Here is a 26,344-nt window from a genome sequence, read left to right on the forward strand (position 1 = left end):
ATGTACTACTTTCACTTTCATAAATTTTGCACTGTTGCTCATCCAATATGACCGACTAGCACTTTTGGCGATTCGTTCTTCACTGGATACAGACTTTTTTAACACTTTCCGGAGCGCAAGTTGGGATCCCTTTGTTCTGCAGCCATTGTGTTTACCAACACCTGGCGTAAGAGGAAGAAGAGGGGGAAATGAGCCGGTATCCTCTGCAGATCCCGATCGCAAAAAGAACAACCGCCACTACCGAACATTTTACTGGCCAATCTTCAATCCCTGGACAATAAAATGCTTAACAACACACCGCTCACCAGACCTGGAACTACTAACTGTAAAAGTACGCCCCTTCTACCTCCCGCGAGAATTCAGCTGCGCCATCATCTCAGCTGATCCCCCCGAGGCGGACAAATCCTGCGCGCTAGAAGAACTGCATAGGTCTATCTGGACTGGACTAGAGAATGCTCATCCTGGGAAGCTTTTATTGTTGTGGGCGACTACAATAGAGCTCAGATGAAGAGAGTCTGTAGTTCCCACCAGCTTCAAACAGACCACCATTGTCCCTGTACCTAAAAAACCCGCCATTACCTGCCTGAATGATTACCGCCCTGTAGCACTGACATCCACCATCATGAAGTGCTTCGAACGGCTAGTCAGAACCCACATCTGCTCCTCCCTCCCTGACACCCTGCACCCCCTTCAATTCGCCTACCGGCGAAACAGATCCACCGACGACGCCATCACCCTGACTGTGCACACCGCCCTCTCCCACCTGGATAAAGTGGACACATACGTGAGGATGCTGTTTGTAGACTACAGTTCAGCATTCAACACAATTGTGCCCGCCAAGCTAGTCTCCAAGCCCAGGATCCTGGGTCTTAACAACTCCCTCTGCAACTGGATCCTGGACTTCCTAACGGGCAGACCCCAAGTGGTGAGAATGGGTAACATCACCTCCTCCGAACTGAGCACTGGAGCCCCCGAAGACTGCTTGCTCAGCCCCCTGCTATACACCCCGTACACACACGACTGTGTGGCCACAAGAAGCTCCAATGTTATCATAAAATTTGCTGATGACACCATCATTCTGGGTCTCATCTCCAACAATGATGAGGCCGCCTACAGACAGGAGGTCAGTGCCTTGGCAACCTGGTGCCAGGAAAACAACCTCTCTCCTAACGTTGGCAAGACAAAAGAGATGGTTGTGGACTACAGGAAATGGCAGGAGGGGCACACCCCCATTCACATCAATGGGGCTGAGGTAGAGAGAGTTTCCCATTTTAAATTCCTTGGTGTGCACATCAGCGACGATCTCACCTGGTCTAGACATTCTGTCACAGCAGTGAAAACTGCCCAGAAGCACCTATACTTCCTGAGGAGACTCAAGAAGTTTGGCATGTCTACCAAAACTCCTCACCAACTTCTACAGGTGTACCGTCGAGAGCAACCTCTCCGGCTGCATTACTGCTTGGTATGGCAGCTGCTTTGCTGAGGACCGCAAGGCCCTCCAGAGGCTGGTAAAGACAGTGGAGCGCATCATTGGCTCCAACCTGCCCCCCCTGCAAGGCATCTATCACACAAGATGCCTTAGAAAAGCACAGAAAATCACCAAAGACCACAGCCACCCATCACATGGACTGTTTACCCTTCTGCCATCTGGTAGACGCTAGCGAAGCATCTTGGCACGGACTACCAGACTCAAAAACAGCTTCTTCCCCCAGGCCATCAGGCTCCTGAACCAGTGACTTTTCACTCAGCACTCTGTTCCATCAGCACTCATGCGACTTTAGATTTATTAATTAGTAATAGTCTGTTTTTTTAATATATATTTTTATTCTGTCATATATAGTCTGGTCTGCACTTTATTCCATTTTCTCTAATACTTAGTACTTTGCACAATCTTTTTATTGCACTAAATTCAATTCAACTTCAATATGCTGCTGTTGTTGTTACGTCATAAAGAGTCGCGATGTTCAGTATGACCTGTGTTTTACTGTGCACATGACAAATAAACTAGAAACTTGAAACTTGAGTTCCTGAGCGACGAGAATGACCAGAGACAAATCTTCTCATCCCAAAACAAAAGAATTGGCCATCCAGATATAAGATTCACTCAATCAGAGACTAAATTATCACTAGCAACAAATACATTTAAACAACCTAAAACGTTAAACAACACTAATAATAATATCATGTTGCTGAGCCGGGAGATTCCACTAGCCTTCCCCACTGCTATCGGCTGCCATCAATGGACCAGAGGGCGGGACTTCCTGGTTTTCCTGAGGTTTTACAAGGTCACCACATGTAACACTGTGTAAGAGGAGTATGTTATGATGTCGAAGCTGATGAAGGTCAGATTGTGTGTAGTCCACAATCAGTTACTTGTATTGATGGTAGTTTACAGCTGTTTATGCGCCATAGCAGCAGGCAAATTACATTACATCACATTACGATCATTTGGCAGACGCTTTTATCCAATGCGACTTACATTACCACCCATTACAGAGGGGGAGCAGTTGGGGGTTTGGTGCCTTGCTCAGGGGCACCTCGGCAGGGACTTGAACCGGCGACCCTCCGGTTCCCAAGCGGTGAGAGTTTAGGCTTAGATTTCTAACACTGACAGAATATTGTGATCTCTAAACTGACCATTGATGGATATATCTCACACTGCAATCTACAGTTAACCTTTTGTCTAATCTGAAGGAGCCGTTGCCTTCAGAGGCTTCTGTCTGTAGTAGACAGAGTAGTCACAGTTGTAGTCATAGACAAGAATGTACAACAATGGTTAATAATGAAAATAATTTGAATGCAGTGATGGTGGTGTGGTAAAATACACCTCATACAGCAGTGTGAACTGTTTAGAAGAAGAAATGTTTGGCTTTTACCTCATCTGCCCTCCATTCACAAGCCTTTACCAGACTAACAATTACACAGACATATCCATTTTGGAGCACACAGAAAGACCTCCACCAACAGTCGTCAACAGACAAGGATGCAAGGTGACTGCAGGACATATTTAGTTCAGAGCAATGAGAGAAACTGTTATGCTGGTCCGATCATTGTCACTGTTATTACACTTTCAGCTTCAGGCTTGTATTTGGCACTGACAAGAGATATTCTGGGAAACACACAGTAGGATGTCACTGACTGAAGTAGGTTTCAAAGAGCAGGTTGATGGAAAGTGGATGTATTACAAAATAAAAAGTGAAGTAGTGTTCTTCTCTGCCAAGGTCCAATAATTCCCTCACTAAACTCTGATGCATAATTAACAGAGCAGTTATGCAATGGCAAAATTTCATACCGCAAAGATTAGGATTTCCAAAGTCAGGCTTCTTCACTGTGGGACAGTTTATGTGCACAATAAATCATTGTAAAGATATATGACGCAAAGTTGAAAGCGGTCACAAAGCTCTTTAATGGGGATGCAGTATGTGTTAGAGTGAAGGAGTGTGTAGTGTTGTTTCCCTCTCTCCTCTCCTCAGTTTAGAGCATCAGGATCATCTATCTACTATACTCAGGCAGGGGCCAGCCATCTCGGCATCCTTCCAGGAAAAAAGACTGTGAGGACCCCCACAGCTCGTCATCATCACTAACAAAAGAATTGAAAAGCCTATGCAATCTCTAGGGTCGCAAACAAATTTCAAAAGACAATGGAAAAAGACTGATTAAAAAAGCAAATGACGGAACAGGTTTTAGAGAACTGACACAGTCACTGCTTTGAAATTTATTAACTTAATGAATAATACATCTTCCGATGCCTGCCTTAGTGCAGGCAGGCTTTCTCTGCACTAAAATGGCACTGTTCCCTACTATGAGTTCAAAATACTATAACAAGAAACTATATTGACTTACAATGAATTATTTGTTGTGAATGAGATGGAAATCCAGTCCTATTTCTTTCTTTTACCCATGTACGGTTATAAATCTAAACCATAAATTCCTTTCCCCCACTAGGGCTCTATTTACTGTATAAAGTGATTGATTAGATTTCTTGTAGCTATGTTGTTTTCTGAATCAAATCCTAGGTAGTAAATCATGGTGACATACTGTGGGCAAACTATATGAAAACAGCCTGTTAAGTCTCTTTGGCTGAAACAAATTTAACCTGTCTATGTTGATAATGTTTGCCTGGAAAATCATAAAATGTCAAAATCTAGTCTAGGGTCCGTTTGCCCCTTAAAATGGGATCTGTGTTAGCGCTGCACAATCAATCTAATTCAAATAGAAATCTCAATAAGGCCACATGCAATCACCTATCGGCAAGAAGCTGCAATTTCTTTTAATACATGTTTGGAGCCCTCAGAGTTATGGTAGTGTAAGTGTGTCCAAAGTGTACTTGGGACCTAAGGAGATTGTAATTTGCCATAGAGTGTAAAAAACTATTTCACTGGTTCAGGTTAGATGGTCATCAGATCCATTTAATCACTGTTTTAGTGTAGTGTTTTCACCTTATCTCTGCCGGCATGGTGCAAACAATAATTTACACACTTTCATTGAACAAGAATGCATACCAAACTGATTAATAAGTACTGCATCAACTAAACTATTAACTAAAGTATTAAAACATGAATGGTAAATTAAGTCATGATTCTCAGTGTATTAAAGCAATCTTTTTTGTGAGACTTACTTATGCAACAATTTGACACATACAATAGCATTTCCCTGGTATATAACATACCACACATTCCAGTACAATTGTCCATTTCCTCTACACGTTTTTCCAACAACTCATTCAACATGAGTTACAAGTTCATTACAATACTCTTTGTGCATACCCATACACAAGCCCTGGCACCCCTACATTTGGTGAGACAAGCAGACTGGCAATATATAGCGAAGCAGAATTGGATAATTGTCTCACTGTGCCGGTGGAATCAAACATCACACACTCAGCTGACGTTATTTTGCACAGGCCCAGTCTGGAAGCTCCATTAGCAGCAGGCACCAACAGCAGGTGAAGTGGAAAACAGCCAATTATGAGAGATATAGCTCAAGCTCAAGCTCAAGCTCGCTCTCTCTCTCTCTCTCTCTCTCTCTCTCTCTCTCTCTCTCTCTCTCTCTCTCTCTCTCTCTCTCTCTCTCATTCTCTCTCTCTCTCTCTCTCTCGTGGTATTTTCTGAAGCAACCGTTTGATTTTATAAGTTATAAGATATTTTGGAGATCGTCTTTTACACAGAAAGAGGGGGGAAAGGAAGAGATAGAGAGAAGGAAAGAAGGTTGTATTATTATTATTGTTGTTGGTGTTCTCTCTCTCTCTCTCTCTATCTCTCTCTCTCTCTGACACACACATACACACACGCGCACACACAGATACAAGCATTTACATCAGCCTGCAAGTGAACATATGACAATACCCACTCACTCACTCACTCACTCACTCACTCACTCACTCACTCTCTCTCTCTCTCTCTCTTTCTCTCTCTCTCCCTCTCTCTCCTCTACCCACACTTGATTAACTAAATCAGGCTTGTTTACACAATGAATATCTGAAAAACTGATCAAGTGAAGACCCCTGACTTTGCTAATTAGCAGGGCAAGATGGCAAATATGCAGGGTTGGAGGCCAACAGGTCCAGGATTGGGAACAACTGCATCAACCAGTATCAAATCAAAGTCTCAGAATTGTGACGTGTCTTTCATTTTAATCTGTGTTCAAGCAGTTAACGGTGTAAATTGTGTTGCTTGGTGTGCCATAGTGGCCATCCCGGAGGTAAAGTAAGAAGTTCTCCTTTCATTTATTTTATGACAAATACACACAAACAATAATTAGTAAACACCTTAAGCCCATTGAGCACTAATGCATACATCAGCAGCAGAATGAATATTTGATGGACAGTAACAGAATGAGTGACTGATTAAAAATAACAAGCTGCGTAGTTTATATGTTTACCAACCATAGGTTCAGTCGAAGGTGTGTCGGTGTGCATTTATATTTACTGAGGATGGAGAGCACTCGTGCATTATGACACCAATGTGGAGGTGTTAATTATAATTGTTTTATTATGTTTAATATGGTAAGATGACAATCTCAATAGACAGATTGTGGAATCACACAACATATCTATTCTTTTTACTGACAAGTATAATATTTCATCATTTATTATGATTATAGATTTGTGTGGTAGAGGATTAGGCCTTGGAGTGATGACTTAGGCATATGAGCCAAGAACCACAGTGTGCTTAGGTCAGATATTGAAATTCCTTAAATGGACCTCCCCCTTAGTAGACCATTAATCCTTGTCATTTACAATATAGATTCCAGTCACCTTTATGCCTCTGACTGGGGAGAACAGTAATTAGGTCCAAGAAGGAAGCGATCAATTTATCTTTATTTTATTTCAACAGACATTGCTGCAAAGTTTGTTTCTTTTCTTTTTAAAACAGGCTTTTGTTTTATGTAGTTTACAACCACAGTTCAACTTCAGCAAGGCCGACACTGTGTACATAGTACAGCGGGGACATGCATGGAGTCTCCCAAAGCTTAGGTATAAGGCTTAGCTGTATAGAAGACAGAATGCTTTCTCTTTTGTTTTCATTTTACACAGGAGCACCGAAAGTGATATTACGCACTGGACATCTGTGCCAAGTGCCCATCATGGCAAATTACCCTATGCGTTTTCAGTACAAATGCTTCTTATATTATATGACTATCTCTTATCGTTCAGCATGACAAAGCCTGAAAATCATGTTTGATTACAATTAGATCACATCTGTGCTTCATCCCTCAAGTCATGGCAGTGACTCTGTGGAACGAAAATCAGTGAGACTAAACTCTGGTTGCGCAAAAGATTTGTGTATGGCAGATTCATAGGGATCTCACTTTTCTGACTTGCATCACTGTTGAAATGCACTTATGGGACCTTACAACCAGTTTACGTGATGTAAACATGTTGCAATACTAGACACACAGTAAGAGACACATAGAACCAAGTGAGCAAGTGATATAAAATAGAAAGTTTTACAGCAGAATGTGACTTATTCGTTGTTGGTCACCATCCTCGCAAGTTCAACCTCGGAGACCATACCACTGCCACTATGGACATGGGAATTTAAGGATGATTCACAGACTTTGTACGAAGTAGTGGCTTGCCCAACCCACTTGCCCCCCATAACCGAAACGAAACGATAGGTTGTACCGACCAGACATCCTATCTCTCTACTAGTTGAGCCATTGTCTCAGCTCAGAAGTTAGTTCATATTCATAGTGTAAAGCCCGGAGTTGATCCTCAACGGTTCTCTTTGTGGGTGTGTGGGTGTAAAAGTAAAGCACAGGAACTTCCCTTTCGCACTTAACTTTATTAACCAATCAACATTTCTTCATCTTCTTCAACCTCTCACACCTTTTTGATAAATAATAATAATAATATATATCATCTTAAAATAGTTTTAGTCACTTTTTATATATTCCATAATGTGTATCAAAAATTAATTTTGAGCTGTATGCTTTGCCCCAGCTTAAACCACAATAAAATTATAGACAGAATTAAAGGAGTGTTGTGGACATTTAATAAAGGATTATTTGGGGATTGTAAAAATAATTTAGAGGTGTGAGTTCCAATTTGAAGAGGTTATTATAGGTTACTCTAGCCAAAAAAAAAAAACATTACCCTTGGGGCTTTCTTTCTAGCCACTAAAGCCAACTTAACAATTTAGAACGTGTACAACCCAACGGTTAGTCGGTCGGGTGCTTCACCAGGGGAAGCTGGGTAGAAGTTCAGACGTAGGCAGTGAAAAGGCTAGGCTAGGCCTCAATGGACAGTGCCGAGGAACCACACACGCTTTAGTGGCTAGAAAGAAATTCCCAAGTAACTGTCCCCTTCTGGGAAGTACAACCCGATAGTGAAATTGCTTGCAGCAGAATCGGGCATAGAAAGTGTCCTGGTCGATTCAGGGACCAGGATAACCAGCAAGCAAGAGGAACATCAGGAGATGGCTAGGCTGCGAGCATGCACTGAATAAATTGCAAAGGAGGCGAAGAAGGAAGAAGCTAATAGCCTAGTCCTTCCCGGATCAGAGGAAGGAAGCCAGATGGCCCACAGCAGCTCAGAGGATGAGTAACTGGAATGGGAGCGGGGAAACGGCAGCTCAGATGACAATGAGGTTTGCTGGTCCCATGTGTGAAAGACCAGTTTTAGAGACTGTCTGAATATCGTATGTGATCTCATTGTCTTCCTTAAACTGTTCACTGTTCACTGTGCTGTGTTGTTTGGTGCAACACAACTCAGATACAACAAAATTCTCTTGTACTTTTTACTTTAGCTTGAAGAATGATGTGCATCTATACCGATTGGATGTGAAATGTACATGTAGATGAATTTAAGCCCAGGAAAAAAGACACTTATCAAAGTGAAACATGATCCACCCAGTATGACGGTGTGTTGTGATATCTGCAGAGATGAAGACTCACTGCTGCATCATGGGATCACACTGACCCCAAAATCTAATATTCAATTGAATATTCATGGAAGCATCATACTTGCACTTGGCTTAGGGCCAATATAATATCATCACGGTGCTAAGCTGAGTTTTTGTTATTCCCAGATTACTCTTTCAGCTTCTGGTAGACAAGGAAGGGAAAGGTTGAAAAGAGGGAAGATAGATGTAAAACTCAAAGAGGAGAGAGCAGAGGAGTAAACTAGATTACTTAGAGTATTGAAAGGCAGATGGCTTGAAGGCAAACCATTAAGAGAGAAATAAACATAAAGCTGAGACAGATAGAAACATGTGGTCATGTTCGCAAGCTGGAAATGAGCTGAAATTTACTATGTGCTCCACAAAATGTGCCATGATCAGAAATCAGTGATCAGCCTACAGCCCTATATATTGTATGTAAAGAAACAAGAAACGTGTCATGAAAAGGAATGAAGACTCATTTCACTCAAAAAGAACATTTAAAAAGTAAAGATTGTACAACACTATGTTAAATAAATGACATATAGCAGAAAAAGGGCAACGTCGCCCCTTAGGTAGAGGGAATCTTAAACTCATAGGGAGAGTTCAGCTCTTCTTTAATCTCTCACTTGCTTGTGACCACAGTTAGCAAAAAATGAGTGAAATAGAACATTCAAACTCATTCTGTGGCAGAAAAAACATTACTGGTTTTAGCATCAATTTCTATAGCAGTGATAAATCTGTTAATTTTCTGCTGGTAAGCCAGAACAGTGGACAGGCAGGCTGAAAGAGAAAAAGACAATCTGATGGGTACGTAGAAGCCAAGAGATGAGAGAGGCACTGAGAGAAAGAGTGGGACCGAGAGATGCTTAGGGAGGGGAAGTCACAGTGGAGACGACTGGAGGTGTCGCCATAGAAACAAAGGAGGCTCTGCTGATCACATTACAGACAAACAGGCGGGAGAGTGGTATGAGAGAGAGAGAGAGAGAGAGAGAGAGAGAGAGAGAGAGAGAGAGAGAGAGAGAGAGAGAGAGAGAGAGAGAGAAGAGAGAGAGAGAGAGAGAGAGAGAGAAAGAGAGTACTGTATTGTACTGATTGTAATGATTACTTGCACTTTTACTATGTCTCATCAGTTGATGTTTACAACTACTACTGAAAGAATTTGGTAATTGCTGTTTTTGTGTTTCTTACTGTCAAGCCAAGCTAAATGAAGGAAGTATGTGGTGACATGACTGAATAACAACGAGATACACTGCAGCTTTAATTAAAAGGTAATCTTTCATGTAGAATATCAGTCTTGTAACCTCAATGACATGACGTGAAATTCTTAATTATTTACTTCCTGCTAATTTACTGACCTAAAATCAGCAGAGCGGTTATTTTGCTTTGTTAATCTTGCTGCTGTCATAATTGTGATTTCATCGTTCTTTTTGTTTTAATTGCTTCTGAGCTTCTGATTCACCAGTAACATATTTGTGTGTATAAGTGTGTTTAAATGTACTGTACACAGAAAATATCAGTTGTACTTCATTGTTGCAATCTCAATCAGTTTTCCTATCCAAAGTGAGCTTGTCACAACACAACATTTGCCATTTTAAATATTTTATAGTTTTTTACCGTAAATATATTCAGTTGTATATTGTAGCCCCCCCAAGTACAAAGCAACAGTAGTACTCACGTCAAACATGTCATTCACTTTGAGCTGCTGCTATAAAATGAGACTCAGCCATCTCTGTGGTGAAAAGTAAAAAGTAAATCAATGCTTTGCGTTCAGACAGAGCTCGAGCAAGTACCAGTGTTCATGTAGTGGACATCAGCTTAAAATAATAATAACAGACTTCACTCAATGAACTACACTCATCGCTGTCTGGCACTTAAACAAAGAGATCACATGGCTGAGTAGGGGAAAAATAGCCAAATCTGGAAAGAGACGATTGAAGACTTCCAATTTTGTCATGGCCCGTTAAACTGGACAAATGGGTTCATTTGATCCTACTGTATATATGCAGTTGAATTAATTCCAAACGTTTTAACCACATGCTAATTTTCCCAGCATGCGCTTTGGCTGCCTTCCCCCTGCAGATGAAAGTTTAAGCAAGGTGGCATGCAGAGATACATGGCTAGTAGCTGAGTAGAGACAGCGGGGTCTGGCTGCCTGCAGGGTCCCGACCCTCCCTGACAACCAGCTCTCTCAAATCAATCAGCTCCCCTGGCGGTGATGGTGTTGGTGGTGATGGAGTGGGGGGGCCTTGAGACACCTCCCTGGCCTTCGATCCACTGTCTCAGAAAAAAAACAGAGAGATTCTCTTTCTGCCTCTGTCTCAGTGTCTGCATCATTTTCGTCCCTGAGCTGAAACATGTTGACTACTGTTACAAGCTTTGTGACAGACGTTCGCTCCCTTCACAGTAATGAGGGATTGCAGAGAGGCAATGCTCCAGATGCGCCATAAGAAGGTCCAAAGTTCAATCAGACAAGGGCTTGGGTTTGGTTTTAACACTGGTAAGGACAGATATGTATATGTGTACTTCCTGTCGCTTCCTGTATCTTTTTCTGTCAGCTACATTTAGCAAAACATTTATTTAATTAAATTATGTATTTAGTCATTATTTCTGCATTTAATATTTAAATATTGGATATTGTAACCTGCAAGATTTGTATGGATTTGCCCTTTTTTGACCAGGCTACAGGCCATGTAAACAAATTTCTCAATGGTCAGATGGTTGGAGAAGGAATGAACATATGCTCAGTCCAATCATGTCATGATCAAAGCTTCAGACTTGTTTTTGACATTTATACAAGATGATTCTGCAGTCATATGACGAGATCCTGCAGATATAGAAGTGCATAAAATTAAAGTGACTCTTTACTGGTCCAGTAATCTGGCTGATGAGGCTTAGCTTGCTCATACCACTCACTCTATTGTAAATAACTTTTCATCAAATACTGTTCTTGCGGTTAACGGATCCACAAGGTCAAGGTTGGTCAGACACTATCAGATCACTACAGAAAGAGTCCTTGCCAGTTGTATTACAGTTTTTGCAAACCAGCAACAAATGGAAGCAGTGACCCATTGTCACATTGCCTAAATATTGAATATGATCCTCAAAATGCTCAAATACCAAACCAAGATCCTCAACACACAAAACATCAGCACAATCTGATAAGAGAGACTGACCAATAAACTGACAAATTAACCCATTCAGGCTCTACTGAACAGACAGGGGAATATTTCAAAGGGAAAGATTTCAAAAGTAAACATTCATGATAACTGTGGGCAGAAGAATAAGTATCTACTAAGAGACAGATAAAAGCGCCTGGCAATTATACATTTTTTATGAGAGTCCATTTCTTGCAAGGCAATATCACAGTCTAACGTTAGAGCCTGAGGCCTCATCCATCTACTCACTCTCCTTTCACATCCTTCTGCCTGTCCTCCCCTTCTCAACACCTTGTCTTTTTTTCTCAAACCTTTCCTGGCTCCCCAAGTATCATCCTGCTAAAACTGTATGTGTAACCCACTTCCTGCAATGCGGGTGAGAGAAGCAGGTGCACGATGTTTAAGGGAAGAAATGTTGGCATAGGTGTGCTGTCACAGTTAGAAGTAACTACAATAGTGAGATAAAGTCACTGGCCCTGTGGGATTTTGTGGAATTCTACATTAACTACTCTTCAAAGACATTACAATAGACAACTGCATTATACTTTGAGTAAAGAAATAACAGCACTAGTTTGAAACAAAACTGAAAACAGCATCTTATTATTCACAGTCTTGGTTTTAAAGTTAGTGAATCACTGAGCTAATGATTTTTTCCAACCGAAGTGATGAGATTCAAGGTGTGGGTCCTGCTCTGCACTGTGAAAAGGTCACACAAAGTCTTGATGGAGACTCCTCTGTTCTCAGAAAAACATTTTTTTTTTCAAAAAGAAATAAAAAGACCTGAGAAGAAGAATTGTGGGCAGACCTCACTTAAAAATGATGCAATTGTGTATTAAGTGTGAAGTACTTTTAGTCATGTCTTTATTCCAGTTTGTTTATAGAGGTGTTTGGGCTATTATATGTGAAAGGCCATTCACCAATAGTCTGTACTTTTGGTAGTGGTCAGGTACAGGCTCATGGCAGAGACATTGTGTAGGGTTTGCCAGGCAACCCAAACTGAAAAGGAAACACTAGACACCATGGTGTCTAGTGGTAAGGTAAGGCTCAACTAAAGATGTAGTAATACATCCTATCCTACTACTCTAGTTAGATAGCGTGTTTGTTGTTGTCTGTTTGTGCATTTGTGTGGAGTTGCAACAAGCACTGCTCCAACAATCCTCTTTAAACTAGACAAAAACAATAGTTCTGGGGGTCCGGAATGGCATAAGGTGCTTTTTAAAATTACATAAATATTTTATTATCAGCAGCGGTTTATGTCAGCTTAGTTTTAAATGGAAACTTTCATTTTGGTTTCAGGTAAGAAGACCTCTTGTTGAAGCATAAAGTTTACATCACCCCATGACACATGTAACACTCAGCTCAGGCTGAGACTGCTCAGCAGCGAGATTGAAAAATGGTGGAGGAGGCTTGGAAACAGTACAGACATTTTATTTTCCTCTCTAGCAGTGCGGCATATGTGCAGTTCAGAAAAAATGGCAAAGCTCCTTTGAAACTGGCCCTCCACAGATGACACAAACTCAAGAACACTGAAAGAACAAATTTAAACCGACATTTCTCCATCATTACTTGTAAAGGCTATGTTTGCATGACAGTGTTTGAGAGTGTTTGCATGAGAGTGTATTTCGTATATCTGTGTACATGTAGTATATAACATGTAGTATATATAACAACTGAGTTCAACTAAAGTGGTGGCAGTAGCTCAGTCCATAGGGAACTCGCTTCTTCTTAAAAAAAAAAGCCCCTTGTGGTAGACCCTTTCCCCTGTACTTTGATCAGATCTCATTAATCATTAAGCTGCTTAAACCCATCCCTCCCTCCTTCCCTTCTTACTCCATGGATGAAATAACTTTTGTGTTTTGGGTGTTGCTATCTGTGTTCCAGAAACAAATCCCCAGGCAATTCTCACTCTAATAACTTTATGAATGAGAGAGAGCTGGGAAGATGAGGTGGGATGACATTTACAACTCGTGGGTGGAATTTTTCATGTTAATGTGTCTCCACTGTACAAACTGCCAGACACTGAGGGAGATCTGGGAGAGATCACAATAGTGTGTGGTCTGTTGGCATTCATACTTGGCATTAACATACATTCTCCAGATAATGAGGCAATTGGGGCCTGCATGACAAATATCAACAGTGTTACTCATTATTGTAAGTCTGTGTATCTGTCCGAGTAAACCGAAATGTATAGTCATGTGAGAGCACTCACACTGCTCTTCGATCTGAAATGTCTAAGGGTGGGGGCAGCACCATCAACATAGGAAAATGTAACAAAATAACATTGAAACAAAGACAGAATTGGGCAGAAGCTGAATTTGACTACAAGACAATATGTGGAAAACCACAAGCTGCTTTACAGGATGTGAAATGTGCAGCAGCAACAGGAGAATGGAGTGCACATTGACCACATACAACCATATGCTAACCTTCAACATGTTAATATTAATATAAATAAGGTAGGTATGATATGTTACTACGTTTGACAGTATCTGTTTAATTTTCAATGGCTACATTTTACATATGGTAAATTTTGTTTTGTTGCATATTAAGGAGCCTTGATCACTCTCCGGCTCTAGATCAACCAATAGATCCATAGATTGGTTTGTAGTTGGTTTAAGACTAGAGTAACAAAGAAAAAAAGAGTAGCATGGATCATGGTCAAACAAATTGCTCCCAAGTTTGTTTGGAACCAGGACATTAGTTTGCACAAAACTGGTCATGTTTTCGCTGTAAAGCTTCCCTTATGTTGTGTACCACACCATGGCCCACAGGGGTCTACCAGGTAAAACCCACTTAAAATTATTACGTTAAATGGCTGCGTATGTAATACTTTATACTGAGAGAGAGAGGGAGAGGTAGAGAGAGAGAGAGAGAGAGAGAGAGAGAGAGAGAGAGAGAGAGAGAGAGAGAGAGAGAGAGAGAGAGAGAGAGAAATGTGAGTCAAATTCAGTTTGAAACATCACCCGCATTTCATGGTGATGAAACATATTTATCTATTATTATTTATCAGACTGAAATAGGTCTTCATTTTTGCTTGATGATGTGTTTTATGAATAGCCCGACACTGGCAGAGGAAATACTGTAGTCCCGCTTCTTTCATGGCAAGTGGAAGGAACAGAAGAAGCAATTACCCCTTTATTTAGACTATAATGTATAATATGCCCAAAGTAAAGTAATGTATACTTCAGCAATATCTTGAATGTTGCTTCACATCAAAGCGCCCTATCTTACTGGGCTCATTCATCTACAGTGGAACATCATCAATTATTTATCTATTTGTTCCAGCTTTTCTCTGCAGAAATAGGCTGATTAGAAAGGAACTCTGCAAATGGCACAGTCTGCCATCCTGTAGAGATATGTGGTAGACTGTATGCATTAGCTCTGACCACTGGGCCATCATCACAATATTTACTGGATTGTGATAAGCCATCAGAATCCATACATCAAGGAGGCCACAACATCTCACTCAGTAATGCTGAGGACCCAGGATACATATGCGATACTACCAATAATAAAATGATATTTATGAAAACAATAATTGGTTTGTTGGTGACTAAAGTAAAGTAGAAGTAGTGCCTATACCATCTTTACAAGTATAGGTTTGATGTTCTTTCTGAACTGCAGCTACATACACGTATGGAACAGCAGCAATATTTAATTGAAATGTAAAAAAACAAGAACATTCATGAATCCTCTCTTGTGTTAATGAGCGCACCACTGTAGGGCTGCAACATATAAAAGCGCATGCAGATCAACAATGAGCTACTACATACAGTATGAATACAACTTCTCAGTCAGGTGTGAAAGCTTAATGGACACATGAAATCTGTACTGTAACTGTAATAGGCAGAGCATAGAGGTTTCCACTTGAGGAAGAGCACCACTAGAATATGTGCAAGATCAAAATTCCATTTAAATAAACTGACTTATTATCTGAGCTGTCTTAGACGTCAGTTTTCTTGATCACTAACACCTGTGAGCATGTGAGTTTAAAACAGTGGTGGGGAACCTCCGGCCCACGCTCCGGCCTGTGAGACAGACCGGCAGATCGCAGCGCAAATTTCGCAGTGCAAATTTAAAGTTTAAAATAAAGTTAGTTAAACAACAACAATAATAATAATAATACAGCCTTCTTTCATTCTCTCTATCTCTCTCTCCTTTTCCCCCTCTTCTGTATAAAAAACGATCACCAAAATGTCCTATAACTGTACGTGCACTGTCATGTCAGATCTTTGCCTCAATAAAAAAATATACCAATGAATCAATTCCACAACATAGAAATGAGGAAATGCTGCCATAAAGCCTTGTTCAAAAAGCATAATAAAGGCCAGTAACAGGCATTAACATCCACGCTGCAATTCATTCATAGTGTCTTTCTTCAACACACGTTTTCAGGATTCCAAAATTTCCTCAGCAGAAATCACATTCTTATGAAACAAGTGACAAGACATAATTGTCTTGGTTGTGCATATCTAGGATTTTACAGTGTTGTTAAAAACGTTAAGGACTGTTGCTCAGTGTGACGGCATTCATCATCTTCACTTGCCTCTGTTGGTTTGTTTGTATGTTTGTTGTTACTCAAACAGGGCCATTATATTCCAGTGCTGATCCAGGAAGTTATCAATAGTTATTTACCATTGTAAGAAAGGTGTTTTTTTTAGGGAAATTCTCATCCCATCTGTAAACGTTATCAACATATGTTGGTACAGTACTTAGCAGGCATGTGGAACAGACTCCTCACCAATTTTATAGCTCTGCTCGTGCTTCCAGCCAGCATGCATTGTGAATGCTCTAAGTGGTAAACATGAGCACTGAACAGACAATTGTGCCGTACAGCAGAAACCAGTGTGAAACAGGTGTGAGGTCTGTTTCACACTGGTAGCCGCTGAACTGAACCGCAGTACTACTGCATGACTGCTTGAGCTATCCTGTGTTTTTCCTGCTCAGCCTCTTGTGTATCATCAATGTATGTGCAGCTCTGTGCTGTATCACACACTGTTACTACCACTGGCACACTGCAGTCCCTTGTGTGGGTTAAGGGGGAGGTGAAGGTGCTGCTGAGAGAGAACCAGGATCCTCTGCTGATCACAAGGCATTTACACAGCAAATAAACCAAATGGCTCTCATCCTATTCCTACCACGGCTGTTGGTAAGGCTGTAGCCCGCACAAACAGAGAAAGAAAACAGGTTCAGAATGCAAATACTGATAATTCTTTTGCTGAGCATTGAACATATTATTAGTTGTGGTTTTTGAAGGTACTATTAGATTTTTTTTAAATTCGACTAAAGCATTCAATGAAACATGGGTGGAATGGCTGTGTTGCTGTTGCAGTGCAGTTGCACCATCAGCAACCAATTACATAATGAGATGAACACCAATCATTAACTGAAGATAATCATCCTAAAATACACATCAAGTCAGTAGAAATGTCTTGTTTTGCCAGACTCATGACCTGTTTTGTGTTCCAGTTAAAATGTGGTAAACCTGCAGACGTGAGGCTCCCCAGTTCAAAGGCGGCCTCTTTGAGTGGCCTCATTGATTTTGATAAGAGTTAAGTGCGATGTGTAATGTAAGAGACTCTTCCCAAAGCTTCAATGTAACCTATCAAAAGAAGGCAAGCTAAGCTATCCTAACCTGTAGTGTGGGCAAGATACAGAAGCAAGCTGCTGCAGAGAGCCAACCATCACAGCTGCTTTGATCCAGCAGTTATAAAGAGAGCTGAAGTGAATCTATTCCCTCTACGTTCAGCTCGATACACAATCGATCCGGGTGGAAGCACAGAGAGGCAGATATATGCTCTTATTAGCAACTCCCTACAGCTTATTGGAACACACGAGTGTTGTGTTGTGTTTAAAATAGACAAAGTATGACTCTTTCCTTCTTTCTGTATCTCTTCAACTCATGCCATTCTCATCTCACACACTTAACAACTGATTGCCCATTTGAGGTGCCCATGAATTGCAACATATATCCTGAATTGGTATGACCATGACAGAGTAATGATATATATATACCTCTAGATTGGATTAGATTAAACTTTATTGTCATTGAGTGTCACAGGTACAAGCAACAAAATGCAGATAGCCTCTAACCAGAAGTGCAAAAGCGATAATTAAATACTATGTTACAATGAATTAAATATATGATACAGAGGGTATTAACAGCAGAGTATGAATGAATTTTACCGTATATGCATACTTATTTGGTTCTCTATACCTGTGATCAGAAAATAACTGACTGCATTCCAGGTGCACGTACACTTTTATATCAACGAAAATAAGATAAAGATATTCCTACAGTATTCCCACAGTCATTCCCACTCGAATAACTTTATGAATGAGAGTGAGCAGAGCTGGGAAGATGAGGCTGGCTGACATTATCAACCCGTGGGCAGACTTTGTCTCATGAATGTTTCCCTGTTGTGCATGTTGCATTTACAACATGATGTGCCCTGCGAGCAATTGATGGCGTGTTTGCAAAACCTGGCTACTTCTGACTCTGAGAGGCAATCACAATGCAGGCCTGACAAGGATGGCATTTAGATCACAATGTTCTGCAAGCAAATTGCATTACCATGTGATGAATGAGTTAATGTGTGAATGAGATTGCATGTGAGTGCAAGGTGTAAATGAGCCCTAGGTCAGATCTCCCCTTCAATCTCCGACATGAGAGACATGAGTAATGTGTTCTGCTCCCTTCACTGACGATGAAGACACCCTTTCCCTTTACTCTTTCTGCAACACTGATCACATCTCCTATATACACACTGATCCAACATTGATATTACAACAACTTCACGTTCCAGGTCACAAGGGAGAATAGGAAGAAGGAGAGATCTGAACTGGACATTCAGGGTGCACCTAAACTCTTGCATTCACGCTCACATTTACACCTTTAGGCACCCTGACCTACAAACTCCAGGTCCCAGTCAGATTCAGACAGTGCTAATCTCCATGACACCAAGCTGCCTTCATCTCAGGATTTGTATAGCAAATAACATATGAAGCAGGACGTTGTCAGTGAGGTGATCCACCCAAGTGATTCATTGAACAGCAAAGAACATTACCACACCCACATCGCAAATGGGTAACTGATTGATTGTTATTGTGAACATACACAACTGAGCATGATGCGGATAATCAGTGAGTCACTGCTAATGCCTAATTGCAATGGGTTACTACACAGCACATCCTGCAGGAAATGGGCACATCAAAGAGAAGTGGTTTGGTGTGCATGCGTATGCATGTGTGTGCAAGCATGACTGTGTATGCAGAAATGCATGTGTATTTGTCTTGAGCTGTGCAAGATCTATATGAGCCAGTATCTCTCACAACATGGCTTAAGCCCTTGTATAGTGTGGTAGTGATAAGATGTCCAGACCGCTGCTATAATGGCCTCTATCCACCACTCGGCCCTCCAATTATGGTTATAATGTCAGTCTGCTGAGCCCCAATTCAATCAGGCCTCCCTGAGCCACTCCCATCTACACACACATACACATACACATACACACACGAACACACACACACATACACTCACGCACACAAATAGGCTCTGGCTGCAAATGTATAATGGCTCTGACAACCTGTCAATAACCCTCACCTCGACCCTCCTCAGATCAGCATCCCCACAGAAACTGTATTACCACACATGTTTTAACTTCTATAAACATGTAAGCAAACATGTTCATTGTGAATGTCAAGATAGATTCAACGCTCAGTTGATTTTCATAAGAAAAAAAATGGAAATGAGTTGCAGGAGATTAACACCATGACAAATCTAAATGATATAGATGCTGAAGTAAATAGAAATATAGTGTGATAGTAAAAGCAAAAAAAGTAACAGTAACGTGTTCCTTTAAGTGTCAAACATTATGCATGCATATGAAGACACGGGCCAAATACGCACACAAACAGATCACTCCCTCATTCCAGTAAAACCAGACTAATTCCGGTGGAGGTCACTGATTACATTTCCCACTTACTGCTTCGCCTTCTTTTTCAGCCAGCAAAAGCTTTGTGACTCCGAGTGGCTTCCAGTGGGAGGGGAGGGGCATAAATGAGAGTTTGGGGAATTACAGCAAGCTCTGATTATCGTGGTGAGGTTCCTCACATATGTAAGGCCCAATAGATGGGACAAATAAATCACTGTGCCATTATGTAAGAGAGGCTGAGGCCATTCCCTTGGGGAATAGGCAACTATCAAGGGACTTTCTCCAGCGTAACAGCATCCTCGGTCACTACCCCCACCCTACCTCACCAACCCCACACATCTCTCCATCCCCCCACTTCAACAGCACAGTTCCAATAGTAGTTCTCTCATCCAGTACCACAGGGGCACCTCCTTTGATTTAATGCACCATTCTCAGCAGCGTGGAAAAGTACATACATCCATCTTACATATATCAGTTTTAATTGTAATACCATACAGTTCAATCAGCTGTGTTAGTTCAATTAAACATAGAGGAGATACAAGCCAACATTAAGCCAGTGTTTCTAAGTGAAACAACTACTTGATTTATCAATTAGTCATTAACAATAAATTGTTCTGTAGTAATTTAGACAATTACTCAATGGCTTTAAGTCAGTAAATCAAAATCTGAATAATGCCAAAATTGCCAGTTACATTTTCTCAAACCTGACCATTTGCTGCTCTTCTATTGGTCTCATAAAATGGGCAATTTGAAGACTGACTTCAGGCTCTAGTAAGTTGTCATGGGTGGTTGGCTTTTTTGATGTATTAAAGACTAAACAATTCATTGATTAGTCAGTAACAAAATCAATAAAGGAACAAAACATGCTGCCTTTTGAAACACACACACTAAAACACAGTGTAGCCTTCCTCCGTTTAGCAGGTTTAGAAGCCATTAGGCCAGTGCTACTCACCCTGTTAGGACCACCACAAAATCCATTACATTCCAGCCATTACGCAGGTAGGAGCCTTTGTGAAAGGCAAAGCCCAGGGCAATATTCTTGATACCAGCCTCAAAACAAAATATTCCAATAAAGTAGGGCTCCGTGTCATCCTGTTAGGACACAGAAAAAGGAAGTAAGGCAGGTTAATGAAATTACAGACTTACATCCATCGGATCAATATTTCAATTGATGATCATTTTCCATACTGGTCCAATAGTAAAGTCAGATAGCATCCACTTAATATCAGCAATTTTCAATATAGATACAACCATACGATTTCCAGAACAGCTTAATTTAGCAAAAACTGCCATTACGAATCTGTATCAGGCTTTGGAAAAAAGATTTTTTGGCAGCATATTTCAGATGTGTAGTAATGAATCATCTGAGCGGTGATTCAGATGAAGGCCGTGAACAATACTCTTGGAAATATGGAGTAGTACTAGAAAATTTTAGAAAGTTTAGAATTGCAAAATACTGCCAAAAATACCTGCTGACCTGTTGGCAGCTACCAATCATCAGCCTTGATAATGTACAAGCAAATCCCCCAAATCATCTAAACCTCATTTCACATCACATCTATTCTTTTTTCTGGCCTTCCTCCCAAACCGGCTTCAGCTTTAATCATAACTTTAAAGCATTTTGTGTGACAGCATTGTGTGAGCTATTCAATAGGAATTACGTGGTTGAATTCTATTAGAATCAGTTTGGATTACATGAACCATGACACAGTTCTATCATGACTGCAGTTTAGAATTTAGACCTTTAGATCTATTTTAGAATTAGGGAAATACTGTCAGCCATAGTGTTTTACACTGAAAAGCTTTAAGCATCACCAACATCAAGGTAAGGTCTGCACAGTTAGAGTTTCAAGGCTCAGACAACAGACTTGTTCTTTACAAATATTCATTTGTCTACATGTGGATTGGAGAAGAGCTGAGTAAATACATTAAATCTGTATAGGAGATGGTATAATGTAATGCCACAGTCCTGATCTGGTCCATTTCAAACTCTGCTAAGGGGGTTGGGTCAATGAATTTAGGTAGCTGGGAGGCTCCTTGCTTGAGTGAGAGACGTTTCATTCTCTTTTTTAAAAAGCAAATGCTCGAAGTGTGATTGGACAGAGGACATTTGATAATGTCACTTATGCCGTAATGAATAATTTAGCTCCAGGGCATAAAAGGAAGGACTGGATTAAGCATGGCATAAGCAGTTGGAGTCAGCATATGTAAACAGCAAATCCAATATGTCCAAATGCTTCACACACTTCACCCAATTTGCGTATTTCAGTCACAGAGCACTGACATAAAAACAAAAGCCATATCCAAATGCCTGTGTAACATTAGTAAGTCAATTAACGCATTTTAACAAAGCATTACGGTGGTTATTGATGCAACACTGTGGCAGCTCGGGTTCATAAAATGTCCTTAACTAAAGCAGTTTTAATATAAATGATACTGCTGTGGCTTCTCAGGTAATAGTTAAAGTAGCAGACAGAATTGGTTACTTACCAAACGCTCAGACATTGGTGTTTTGTCTAAAGCTGGTAGGTGTTGCTCCAGGGCCAGCACAATGCAGTTGGCTATAATGGTGGCAAGGATCATGTACTCAAATGGAGTGGAACTGTTAAGGAAGACTTATGGGAAAAGAATGCATATAAACATGCAAACACAACTGTTCCATTAAATCAAAACTATAATAATGCACCTGTCCCTATCAAACATTAAATAGAAAATAATGGTAAGGAAAGGAGCAGCGGTGGAGGTGGAAATTAGATTATTTAAATGACAAATCCACCCTAAGGTTTCAAAACAAAGAGCTACTGGAAATGCACATGAGCAATTCAGCACTTATTGGTTGCTTGGTGGTGTTTACCTGGGGGGGCTTTGGAATTTGCGCTGCGATCTGCCGGTCTGACGGGGGGATTATGATCAAAGTATAATTATTTATATGCCGTCATGGAAAGAGCCAATATTGTCTCGCTGGCCGGACCAAACGGCCTCAATGGCTTTAAATCCCGCGGGCCGGAGGTTACCCACCCCTGTTCTAGAACATTACAGCCGCTACAGTGGCATTCAGACCAATTATTTCTGCAACATCACTGCTTAAGTGATATAGTGTCACTTACTCAGAATCAAAGACCTATGGTTTCATTCCAGACATATCATTTGGTACTGAGGCACACACACTAACAGTATCCTGCAGCAACAAATACATAATGAGTTTGAGAACAGGGTGCGGCCTCAATCACAGTCTTGCCCCACTGTCAATAATCCAGCTGGTTAGCTACCTATCTATATTCCTATACACCTCCTAAGGACATAAAGAAGAGTATGAAATCAATCTAAATAAAAGATGGTGGAATTGTTTCAGAGAAAATGGACACAAACAATAGGTAAAAAAAATGCCTCCTGGAAGGATTTCATTTAGTCATCTTAAATGACACATAACATAAAATAAATCTGCTGGATTTTCCTTTCAGGATTACAAATCTGCAACATATTGTTGCCACACAGCTGGGACTTTCAACAACAGCTTCAAATTCTGCAGTGTTGAACAAAAAGAGGTGGTCTAGATATGTCAAAAAAAAGATTACACACAAATCAGCACAGGATTACTGTGTTCCTCCTCTCCCAGCAATGTCCCACTGTTGTGTCATTAGTGCAACCACTCCAACATCCCCTCAGGGCTGCACAAGTTCTGCGTAGAGGAGGAGGAGGAAGGCCTCCAGAGAGGGATCAAGCCAATAGACTCAAGCCACTGGCCTCCAGCTGCTTGGGGCCACAATGGATCACTTTGCATCAGGTGCACAGGAATCAACAGGTGATTATGTGGCATTCATCAGTCACGTGATCAAGTGATGCAAACAGAACGCAACATTAAAAAATGGACACGCAACTTATCTAAAACCTTCACCCTGTCATCACTGTTTGCTTGTTTGGTGTCACGCCCATGCAGATTGCAAAAGCCTTGGTGCTGAGAGCAGCCAGCTGTTAGCTGGGAGTTCAGCACCCTGGACAGCACCATCTAAAACATAGGGGCGTCACAAGGGGAACATAACTCGTGCCAAAGGGTTGTTAGACAGCAAAAGACGAACTGCGTCAATCATTAGTCAAGTGATTTTCTGAGGCAATGCACGCACTGCTTGCGTTATGCAATCCTTAAAAAGAAAGAAAGAAAGAAAGAACGTATCTTGCTCCAAATCCCAACCCTATTCAGCACTGCATGGAAGCGAATACATGCATATTGTGATAAGAGTTTTGACTATCTGCAGACAACTGAAACATACAAGAAGTGGCAGGGAACAAATGTAACACATTCTAATCATCTGGGCAATCAGACCATGCATCTAAGACATTTGATCTTCCATTGTGTCTCTTTCGCTCTTTTATGTCGCTTACAAATGTGTATTGTCTGATACAAAGAACTGGTAGAAGACTTGCAGAAAAGATTAAATAGCTATTAAAGTCTGACAGGCTAGACGTTAATATGTCCACCTTAAAACTCTGAAACCGCGGGAACAACAGGCAATCCAACTGTTACAGTTGAACAATTAACGATGGTATGAACGACACTTTCATATCATGCTGTGTTGCATGTGCGCCGAATTGAATTGTTCTTATGGTGATTGTGAAAAAGCCTTTGAGAATGGCATTGTTAACCTAAGACATTGAGATATATTATTATAATCATTATAATACATATATTGTAATAGAACTCTGCCAGCTGATCTCTCCATGCGGGATACAACACACATGAACCTGTGGACTAATGCTGCTTTTGAAGGATATGGCCATTCAGTGATCTTTTTGGCATATTTCCGTATAATGTTATCCTCACTGAAGATGAACAGCGAGCGGTTGACGGTGAGGCAGTTCTGTTTGACTGGGATGGGGTTGTATATGGCCATGGTCCTGGCTCGTTGGGCCATCGTCTGCTTGTACACCCGCGGCCCAGCAGGAGGGCCCGGCTGCCGGCTTGCCCCTCTAGGCGGGCCCGCGGGACAGCCGCCTGCATAGCGGGTGGACAGTTCGTCTTCAAAGCGAGCCATTCTGGGATAGCGCGGATCTTGCCGGAGAAACCAAAACTGACACCAGAAAAGAAATGGAGAAGAAGCATCACAACACACACAATCGTCGCGTCCCCCAGGTCTTTTAGGTGTGCGTTACGTCCGAGAATAGGAAATACATTCACAACAAAATAAAGAGAGTGGGTCCCTTCTTCATCGACGTCAGTCTGTTATCTCCTCGTCGCTGTTGCTGCCCATGCCTTCTCTTTCCCGGACATAAAATGCTTGAAAGTTTAAATGTTCAGATTCCATGGTGCATCATTTTGTCATGGGTGTACCTGCTCGGATCCTCTGATGTGGGGACGTGTAGCGGCGCTCAAAGTCCACGCTACAGGATTTGACCAAAACCACAAAAAAACACGGCCAGCTCACAAAAATCCGCAGCATAGAACCGAGAATCGTCACAGTGAGAGTTGAAGGAAGATTTTCTTACAAAAGAAAACGTCCACAGCTGAAGCATAGATTAGTTCATAATTCCACGTAGAACTGCGTTTTGATCGCCAAATGACTGTTTAACCTCGCCCATGTACGTCCCGTTCAGCAAACACGCAGCGCCGTCACTAGCTTTGATTTATTTATCAAGTGTGTTTCCGCTTGCTCTCCGATAATGTAAATGAACAGATCTACCACTTTCTCCGCCGCTCCTTAGCCACAGACTACACGTGACAGCGAGACGCCAGCCAGTGGCTCCACCTGGACCGGCCCTGTTTCCATAGAAACAGGGAGGAGAGAGCCACACAAAACAAGCTAGGCGAAATAAACAAATGCGCGACTGACGTAGCGAAATAAGTGAACAAATGAGCTTACCATACGACTAAATCAACAACTTCAACTGGAGAGAACAAATTCATTTAATCAAATAATGCCCCATGTTTCACTTTTAATCAAAAATTAGGTAGAAGGCTACCGCTTCCTGTTAATAGTTTCAAAGTAAAATACAAACTATTGTCCATCGCATAATTTCTTGTAAGAACACATTAGTTCAAACTTGAGCCTGCGAGTTGTAGCCTTTATTAGTCCCACGGAGGTTTATCTAAGAAAACTTCATGGAACAGTCTTATCAGTAACACATTTAATGCAAACAAATGGCGAACCTACCATGAATTAGTTCTCAAAAGACACAAAAGACAGATGGACCACAGCAGTTGCACAACACACAGGGCTCCTTATGAGCTGGTAGATTTGTCTCATTAGAAATTAGTCAGAGCATATTTAAATATGGAATAATTAAACCTGTTCAACAGAGGCCTTGACAAAAACAAACGTTGACGTTTAGTGTTAAATCAGTTACCAAAGCTTCCTTCCCATCTTAATCTAATACAGGGGTGGGGAACCTCCGGCCCGCGAGACAATTTTGGCTCTTTCGATGACGGCATATAAATAATTATACTGTGATCATTATCCCGTCAGCGCAAATTCAGAAGCGCACCCCCGTCAACAACAGTTTTGAGTTCAATCGCAGGGCTAATTTCGATGCGCGCGGCCCCTTCCCATTAACACAAGTTTTGTGTTGACCCTGAGGGCTTATAGCAAACTCAAACCGGTTATAGGAAAAAGGTTCCCCACCCCTGCAATCTAATCAAACAAATTTTGTATCAAAAGCCCTATCTGGGGACTTCTAAAAATGCCTCTTCAATAGGAGGATGTGGGTTCAAATCCCAATCATGGATCCCTACCAGCTCCAAGGATGCAGCAGTGTAGACAAACATGAACTCTGATCTCTGTGAGTGAAACAAGAATTAAAAGCTTTTGTTGTTGTTGTTGTTTTTGTTTGTTGAATCTCAACCTCATCAAACTCATGTAATTCATAAATGACAATTAGG

At 41.2% G+C, this 26,344-nt stretch overlaps 1 protein-coding gene across 1 annotated transcript in view; it reads right to left on the minus strand.

Moving 5' to 3' along the window:
- The window catches only part of cacna1ba (calcium channel, voltage-dependent, N type, alpha 1B subunit, a), a 100,293-nt gene extending 75,790 nt beyond the window's left edge, over positions 1-24,503 (minus strand). The window contains exons 1-3 of the mRNA XM_076165127.1: positions 24,244-24,503; positions 21,964-22,069; positions 20,426-20,565 (exon numbers count right to left, since the gene is read on the minus strand). Coding sequence (XP_076021242.1) covers positions 20,426-20,565; positions 21,964-22,069; positions 24,244-24,503 — 506 coding nt within the window. The remainder of the gene's footprint in view (positions 1-20,425; positions 20,566-21,963; positions 22,070-24,243) is intronic.
- Positions 24,504-26,344: the final 1,841 nt, after the last annotated feature.

Source organism: Genypterus blacodes, unplaced genomic scaffold (assembly GCF_046128005.1).
Source record: "Genypterus blacodes isolate CSIRO-AG114 ecotype Tasmania unplaced genomic scaffold, CSIRO-AGI_Gbla_v1 ptg000141l_1, whole genome shotgun sequence".
Classification (NCBI taxonomy): domain Eukaryota; kingdom Metazoa; phylum Chordata; class Actinopteri; order Ophidiiformes; family Ophidiidae; genus Genypterus; species Genypterus blacodes.